At 40.1% G+C, this 8,989-nt stretch overlaps 1 protein-coding gene across 1 annotated transcript; it reads right to left on the reverse strand.

Annotated features, from left to right (window-relative positions):
* Positions 1 to 2,378: 2,378 nt before the first annotated feature.
* Positions 2,379 to 8,388, reverse strand: orai2 (ORAI calcium release-activated calcium modulator 2). The gene is made up of 3 exons (XM_084564637.1): positions 8,016 to 8,388; positions 7,080 to 7,315; positions 2,379 to 5,311 (listed from the first exon to the last, which is right to left on the reverse strand). Exons 2-3 carry the CDS (start codon positions 7,308 to 7,310, stop codon positions 4,769 to 4,771), a joined length of 774 nt encoding a protein of 257 aa, XP_084420763.1. The 5' UTR covers positions 7,311 to 7,315; positions 8,016 to 8,388; the 3' UTR covers positions 2,379 to 4,768.
* Between the last annotated feature and the right edge of the window lie 601 nt (positions 8,389 to 8,989).

Genomic DNA, 8,989 nt, shown 5'->3' on the forward strand with positions numbered 1-8,989 from the left:
CTGAAGTTCATGGTAAAGAAAATAATTATTGTAGTGGAGAAATGCTTATTTGGTTCTTTGTGTCAACTGTTACTGCTGTCACAAGATCACTGCAGCTATGCACGCGGAAATCTGTAAATATTTGCAGAGTGTATTTACTATACCTGGGGTGTGCTGTCCTCTCAGCTGAGCAGGTGGAATTGACCGACATCCAGAAACTTCAGAGAAAAGCCTCGCCACTGTCGTCCATGGAGCCCTTGAGAACGAGTTTGTGCACGTCACAATCACACCTACGAAATTACAAAATGGATTTTAATGAAAAACCCTTCAAGAACAACACACAAAAAAAAACATGAAGAACAGCACAAGGTGTTGACCTGGCCTCCAAATTCACTAGATCCCAAACTGATCAAGTATCTGTGGGATGATCCACAGAGGCCCCTCGGCTCAAAGGTCCCCCCTTACTAACAACATTGTGTAGCCAGACATAATGTTATGCCTGATCGGTGTATGATATAACACACACAAGAGGACAAGATGCATAATACATGGGAGACTGATAATAAGTTAAATGATAGAAGCATACAAAGTATTAGCTATAAATAACAAAAGCTTAGTCATGCTTACGTCCAGCTGGATTTATCTTTGAGTAAAGAAACGTCTTCCTCATGTAATTCCCTCATTATCGTGGTAAACGTGGACACAGACGGTACCAACTCACCCACCAGCCCAGTCTGTTTGTCACTTCTAAATGCCATTTCATTTTCTCCTTCTTCAGTCTGTTTATAGAGGGAAGGCTGCGCGGTAGAAATGTCTGTCATAAATCAAGAAATCAGAACACTCTGGTCTTTTTCTGTGGGTTTAACTCAGCAGCCTCTGCAGATGGGCTCAGAGCAGAGACAAAGCACCAAACACTGAGACTGGCAAATGAGCAAAGAACACACGATGTACATCTGTTTTATACTTCTTATCTACATTATTCACTCCTTTCAGCACTTTGTCTAACTGACATGCCCTGAAAGAACGCAAGAATATTACAGAACATATCACATATACCTCAAAAGACTTACTGTTTAAAGCAGCATCTACAAGGTTTAATCCATCTAAAGGATGTGTAATTAAATTTCCATTACAGCTGCAACCTATAATAATTTCTCAGGGTTAATTTACTGGTTCTCAAAGGTCAGTTTGCTGCTTCATAGCTGGTGGTGGACTGTAATGTATTTCACTCGGCGATAAGACTTTCAAATGCATGATGTCTGTTTTTAAGATGAATTTCTGGAGATATGTATCCCCTACTGTGAGAACAAATTAAATGATTATCTTAAATGATTATGGTATCAGTTGTCTTCCAATTATAAGAAATACCCCAGGCAAACAGCAACACAGAAACTGCAGCCAGTTGCCAGTTTTATTGGCAATATTTAAATTTGTTCATGGTTCAAAGTGTGATATTGTTGCACATTATTATACATATTAATATTTAATATAAATGCAAAATATATTTACTAAACAAATGCTACGTACAAAGTTTAAACATAAAAACTAGTCTTTTCTGAAGTCAAGCATGTAGACACAGTGGTATTTTGAGCTAATGCTAACCTAACCATGTTAGTCTTCATATAGCCTAAAGCTAATAAAACTAACCATATAAACCTGTTCATAAGACTATTCTAACAGGTTGACACTTAGCAGCAATGTTTTTATTATTATTATTATTATTTTAGAATAGCTTAGTAGCATGCTAACATGTAGATATTTAGCGGATTTGGTGTTTTATTTTGGTTTAGCTTATTAGCATGCTAACCTGTACATATTTAACGGCAACGGTGTTTTAGTTTAGTTTAGCTTATTAGCATGCTAAAATGTATATATTTGGCAGCAGTGGGCTCATTTTAATTTATTACATAATATGTAATATTATGCGCTAAAGGTTTGCATATTGGCGTAACAGGTTGACACTTTAGAATAGCTTATTAGCATGCTAACGTGGATATTTAGCAACAACAGTCTTATTTTGGTTTAGCTTAGTAGCATGCTAAAATGTATATATTTGGCAGCAGTGGGCTCATTTTAATTTATTACATAATATGTAATATTATGCGCTAAAGGTCTGCATATTGGCGTAACAGGTTGACACTTTAGAATAGCTTATTAGCATGCTAACGTGGATATTTAGCAACAACAGTCTTATTTTGGTTTAGCTTAGTAGCATGCTAAAATGTATATATTTGGCAGCAATTTTTAATTTATTACATATATTTATACGCTAATATGTAGATCTTTAGCATAAGTGTTGTGTTATTTTACATAAGTTTTGCTTATTAGCATGCTAACATGTACCATATTTAACAGCAATGCTCGGTTATTTTAGTCCAGCTTGTTAGCATGCTAACCCTAATTAGGACTTAACAAGTTTCTGTTGATAGCATTGTTTGTTTTGCAGTTATATACTCTGAACTTTTAAACAAACCTAATGAAGTTAAGTTAAAGCTGCATGAGCTGTAAAAGTTATTAAACCATTTGGGGGCAGAGAACAAGTTTTAAAGACAACATTGACATGCTATATCTTCAGCAAATACGTTGGTAAAGAATACTTCGTACAGAATGTACAGCACAAAACCAACATTCACTGCTTCGGTGTGTTCACTTGAAAGCTAGAAAAATTACCCATCAATAAAACCATGGAGGATCATTCATTCATTTTCTGTAACTGCTTGTCCTCTGGAGGGCTGCAGGGATGCTGGAGCACATCTTTGGGGATCATGAATGTCTTAAAACAAGATTTCATTGCAACCAGCTGAATAGTAGTTGAAAACTTTCGCATATTTTAATTTTCTTTACTAGTTTTCTAATTGACAATCATTAGTCAAAAAGCTGAAAATACAAGTACTACACAATTAACACACTTCTGAATGGCTGTAGACAAAGAAGACACAATGAGTACTTTAATTTTTTAATTTTTATTTATTTTGGAAGCCTGTTATCTTCCAAAACAGGTCTCCGTGACCTCCGCAGTAATCATTTAAGAAGCACAAATGAACAGACACGAGACAAAGCAAGACATCCTCCGATAAGACCCCAACACTCGCTCAGTGTACAGCTAAACTACAAGTGCACTTTTGTCTGAGAAGAAAGAACGAAACAACGAGAAATAACTGAGCAACACTTTGGTCGGTCATCTCATTTGGAATGTGGTATCAAGTTTGTACATTTTCCGTCCTTAAAACACAGTAACATAATCTGACCTCGTCTTAAGGAACTGCCGACGCTCGTTTAAGTTGACCCGCACGTCTCCATAAACTGGAGGTCACAGTATTCGGCCCTCAAATTCAATTAGACCGTTCCTTCCGCCATTTGAGCCATTTCCATCCATCAAGAGATGTGCTTGTGTTATTATGACCTTTAGCGAAACAGCAATCCTTAAAAGGCAATAATTCTGTAAGGCAGAACTATATTTGGACAGTAAACACATTCATATTTAAGCAGCATCAGTATGCAGAGTTGACCGGCTTGACACCTTTTACACCGGCTCCAAGTCACGGTACTAAGACAGTAAAAGCTATTTGAAGGGAGGAAGGAAGGAAGGAAGGAAGCAAAAATGACAAAACGCTTGCAGCTGCTGCAAAAGTTTGGGACGTAAAAACACAGTAATGCCAATATTTAACAGTGAAACTGGTTATTTAAGACATAGCAACACTTACTCACCACGCTGCTTCAAATCCACCCTTAGAAATAGAAATACCCTCAATGAGTCAGAATAGAGTGAAACGTACACCGAGTCACTTGTGGTGAGATACGCGGTGATTCTCAGCTGTTAAAAAAAAATAGCTAAAACAGCCAGCTTAGTTATTTATGTGAAGGCTGAACAGTGAGGACTGCGCTCACCGCATAATAAATGAGGGTTGGGCTTCTGAATCAAGTAACAGCTTAACAAATCTGAATCTTTTTGAATCTCTTATGAGATTAGCATCAAACTTTGGCACAGTTTGACACCAAAGTCAGTTTAATTAAGACTATAGACACTAACGTGGCACTAAGATATTAGTACTGAAGTTCAATTAAACAGCTGGATTAAGTGCAGTTAGAGAGGCTCCCTCTTTAACAAATATTTTTTGGCTGAGCACAGATTTTATAAATGCAAGCACGGCTAAAAAAAGAGAAACCTGGAACCTAAATAATTTCCACATTCTCCCCACTCCCCCTGCCGGCCGGAGCTCACGTCAGCACAATTCAACTTGTTTTTCCCCTTGTAGAAAAATGCTATTATATAGCATAAAGGAGCTCATGATTCCTTTTACCTTGTGGCTTTTAATGCTTAGCGATCGCACTCGCCAAATGATCTGAACTTCAGGGAAACCTCATAAGTTAGATAAGAGATTCAAAAAGCGATTTTGTGAGCTCACAGGGGCGTTGTGCCGACATGGCACCATATCAACAACGGAATCACTATTGGCACCCGACGCTTCCGTTAAAAACAGACACACAGATGGCACACAGAACATAATAGCCCTTTTTTTCAGTAAACCTTTTAACATTATCCTTGACCGACATAGATTACAGCTCTAAATCACGAAAGTTACCGCACAAATCCTAGACCACGACTTTACCGTAAAGGAATAAATTAGCATTTCCGACAGGTTTTGGCTGTCCGTATGTGACAAGTGACAAGCTTTAAAGCTGGCTGCTCACGAGTCTGAGGCATCAACAATGACCAGAACAAAAAAGGTAGAGAAGGCTTGATAAATATGTGACACTAAGGGAAGTCTTTAAAGCTGCCGTCATGTTTTCACACAACCTGAAGGCCTCTCTCGTGACCGTCCAGCTGCACCTTAATCTTGTGCAGTTCCTCGATCTCCTGGTGGTGGCGCTCCGTCTTGTGGCGCACCAGAGAGCGATAGAAGTGAATGGTGAAGAGCACGAAAATGATCCCCACTGGGACCATGATGATGGTGGAGGCCAGCGCGGCCTGCCAGCCACTGTTCTTCACAGGCGCGGGCTTTGGGGTTGGCTTTTTTTCCTCGGAGTCCATGGGCAGGAACTTGATCCAGCACAGGAGCACAACCTCCGCTAAGAACAGCAGGATACCCAGGGCCGTGGAGAAACCCCAGGCCAGCTCGATGTAGTGGTGCATGCGTTCGTGGGGCGACTCGCTGACCGAGTTGAGGTTGTGGATGTTGCTGACGGCTTCCACGTTGGGCAGAATGCAGGTGCTGATCAGCAGGGCGAAGAGGTGCACCGCCACCAGCACGGTGGTGCACACGCTGAAGGCGATGAGGAGCACATGGGGGTAATCGTAGTGCGTCTCCAGCTGCACCTCAACCATGGCCACCTATGACATATATGAATATTCAAGTTAATATATGTTAGCGTCAGCGTCTCGCAAATTCACACTTGGCAAGAATTAGCTCAAAGGCCAGTTCACGTATATACTTGTTAGGCTTTCATGAACACGTCCAAGTGTCTTCTTCAGTTCCAACTGACTGGAGGGGAATTTAAGTTTTATTTGGAACATCTGTGGGTGTCGCCCACATGAAACTCACATGACCAGAGTCTGTAACAACCTGACATTTGCCTGCAATTGAAAGAACAAGTTTTTATCCAGTTTTTCCCCCCTCAATGAATGATACTGTAACGAGCCATTAAAAGCCAGAAAATCCAGACTCAAGTTGTAGATAGTACTTTAACTTTTTGGAGGTAAATTATGGTGTCTCAGTCCACCAGTCTTCTAGACCTGTCTTTGTTTTAGCTTTGTTTTCGGATATACAGTGACCTGGATGACTAAGAACCATCACAGACACATGTGCTACTTCATTTTCTGCGGTGTCCCCTTTTCAGCAGAATCCATCTTGCTCCAAATCCTAGCCTCTTCCCAAATTAATGTAAATTCTCTAAACTACTTAAGCAGAGATTACATTTTAAAACCAACGTCGTTGACTCGTAGACAAAGAATTTAATAATGATTTTTTTGTGATCATCGTCCCCTCAAAGATACAATTTCCTTAGACTGGCGGGATGCTTTAGCTTAAAGTGTTGTTTCAAATTCGTTACAAGCGCGGCTGATGTCTGCACCCATTTTATTTTTGTGTCAAAATCTGCACCGATTTGTTCATTAAAGTCCTTCAAATCTTTTTAAGTCTCAAGTATCAGCTGCAGCAGCATCCCGAGTCTTGTAAAACATCACGCACGTCTGTCGTGTAGTTATTATTTACACAGGGATTAGTTTAGTTCGCACAGAGTTTTTGAAAAGAATGCAATTTCATATGTACTTTGCAACGGGGGACACAAGTAACAACAAACTTGGCTATTTTTCTAACTCTCCCGGTGTCTTGAGGCGATGTCTCACATGTTTAAACTACAAAGAAAGGGGAGCTATTTGAGGAATCCAAGGCACTTGCGAGTTCTTCTGCAGGCACTCCCAACACTTTTAAACTCTCGGGTGGGAAAGCAACACTTTTCTTGTGAGCAACTGTTCTCGGTTGAAAAACAGAGATACTGTGGACGTAAATACTCAGGGAGATAATTCAACCACCATACATCCGATCTAAGAGATAAATATCATGTTTCTTTCTACAGCTAAAGACGGCATTTTATAGAAATAGAAACGTGATCTATATTTGGCAGTTGCTGAGTTATAGAAAGCTGTGTCAACATGCTTCACTGTAAAGCATTCATTTATCCTGGACAGGTCTCTAGTCTATCACAGGGCTACCACAGACAGACAGACAACCATTCACACTCACACTCACACCTACGGCCAATTTAGAATCACCAGTGAACCTAACGAGCATGTCTTTGGACGGCGGGAGGAAGCTGGAGTACCCAGAGGGAATGCTGTAAATCATCGTAATGTGATTTGTCAGAAAATGTAACCCAGAGGACAGCCTGTAAACATTAAGGTCGCTGTGCAGCAGCCAACAATGCCATCTTAAACGCACAAACAGGAAACTTTAAACGACTTCCTTCCTGAAGTACTGTGAGAAGCGCACTGCGGTTGGATATCTAGTTCATGCAAGATTTGTGGTTAAGAGTGAAAATAAACCACTGCCTTTCTTGTAAAATAAAAAAAAATATATATATGTAACCACACGGACGCTCACCATTGCAAATCCAGAGAGCAGCGCAGAGGTCCTGCTCGAGGCCTTCAGCTTGGCACGGCTCAGGTAGAGCTTCCTCCAGGACAGCGCCTGCACGGAGTGGTGGTTGGAGCTGACCAGCTCCAGGTAACTGCGACGCACCCAGTCCCTGTAGTCCATCCCGCCGTTGTCCGGGACCTGTTCCGAGACCCCTGGGGCCGGGGAGCCCATGGGCACGTTCAGCTCACTGCTCATGGCACCTGGCGGGGTACAAACTCTGTCTGTCAGCTACTCCACACTAGGTCTGATAAACCTGTTTGATTAAATCACGCGCAAGGAATCTTTTCCTTGCTAGATTAAATTTTCAGATATGTACTTTGTCAAATAAAAATTAGTCAAATGCAATCTTTTATGAAGGTATTTTAACAATGACACATCTAGGCACTGAGCATGCAACCTCAATAAATTACAGTACAAACATGCAGAAGCTGCAAATGCATTCATCCTATGAAGCAATCAATTATAAGCTCCTGTTTATAAGTTTATTTAAATTAATTTAAAGAAGTGCCAGTGGAGTTAGGGGAATCCCGGTCCTCCTGCAGGGAAAGATGAGTGCACCTTTACCCCTCTTGGCATATTTAGTGTATATTTAGAACAGTGTTAAGTTAGCAGGATCCGTTTACCACACGTTAAGCTGAAAGAAAGCTAAACCTACCGCAGTGCTTTGGGTATTTTAGTCAATGCAAAGCTGGCAGAGAGGAAATGTTAACAATTCTGGATAAAGATTTTGCTGCAAAAATTAAGACTAAAATAATCTAAACTCATCCCTAGAGCATACAGACATAACACAGGACTATATCCTAGCTAGCTAACTAAGCTAACTAGTCTATTTCTAACTAGCTCGGTTAAGTTATGCAGCTAAGTTTTAAGTTTTAAAACCCCATTTTTTTTATGTCTTACCTTTCTGAATTACAAACTCCGTCCTCTCTCCACGCACCGAAGACGATAAATGAACGCTGTCCGCACGGAGCCGCTGCGAATGTTTTGGTTGAGCAACTTCCGCTCTTCTGTTGCTGCTGCGGTTATCAGCAACGTCTCCGTTCCGCTCCAGCAGCAGAGCCCGGGTCTGTAACGTTGCTGCTCTCCGCCATACCTCACCGTCCCGCGGGGTGCTTCTTCTCCTTCTCCTCCTCCTCCTCCTTCGTTTATCGTTCTCCTCGCTGCCGGGTTCACCTGCCGCCTCACGGTTCCTCAGGTTCGGGCTGTGAGTGTGTGTGTGTGTGTCTGCTGCGGACCAGAGAGCAGAGCGGAAGGTGTGGCAAATTAAAACCCTTTAAAGAGCACTTCCGGTTGGGCGTGTTGCCTTCAAAATAAAAGCACAGTAGGGAAATAATAAAAGTAGGCATATATACATACTATATATAATGCATTTATCAATCTATATATTAGTATTACATGTTTTATTTACTGTTATTGTAAAATACTTATTTCAGAATCAGAATCAGAATCAGAAAATACTTTATTGCCAAGCATGTTTGTACATACAAGGAATTTGCTTTGGTGTTGTTACGCATAAAATAAAATAAAATAAAATATAGAAATTATAGAACTTGCTCTCAGATATATAAAATACAAAAATACAAAAATATATACACAGTATATATATATATTCCACCAGAACTACTGCACCTTACGCCTTACCCTGTATATATAATTTATATTCTTCCTTCTCTGTTTCTTCTTCATATGCTAATATGATAATTTGTACATTTTGGCTTATACTATTTCTATTATTCTACTTATTTTTTATTTCTATTTTATTTAATTTAATCTTTTCTTTTTATCTGAGGTTCTTAAGAGTGTGTTTTTTTTATGTACAACTAAGTTACTGTAACCAAGCAATTTCCCCTTGTGGATCAATAAAGTTTATCTAA

This window comes from Chelon labrosus, assembly GCF_963514085.1.
Source record: "Chelon labrosus genome assembly, chromosome: 17".
Lineage (NCBI taxonomy): Eukaryota > Metazoa > Chordata > Actinopteri > Mugiliformes > Mugilidae > Chelon > Chelon labrosus.

Bases quoted from the DNA above. Each gene is read 5' to 3' on its own strand.
- orai2 (XM_084564637.1), bottom strand. From the start codon at position 7,310: ATGAGCAGTGAGCTGAACGTGCCCATGGGCTCCCCGGCCCCAGGGGTC. The intron at 5,312-7,079 runs GTGAGCGTCCGT...TATATGTCATAG, and splicing joins TGCTCTCTGGATTTGCAATG to GTGGCCATGGTTGAGGTGCA.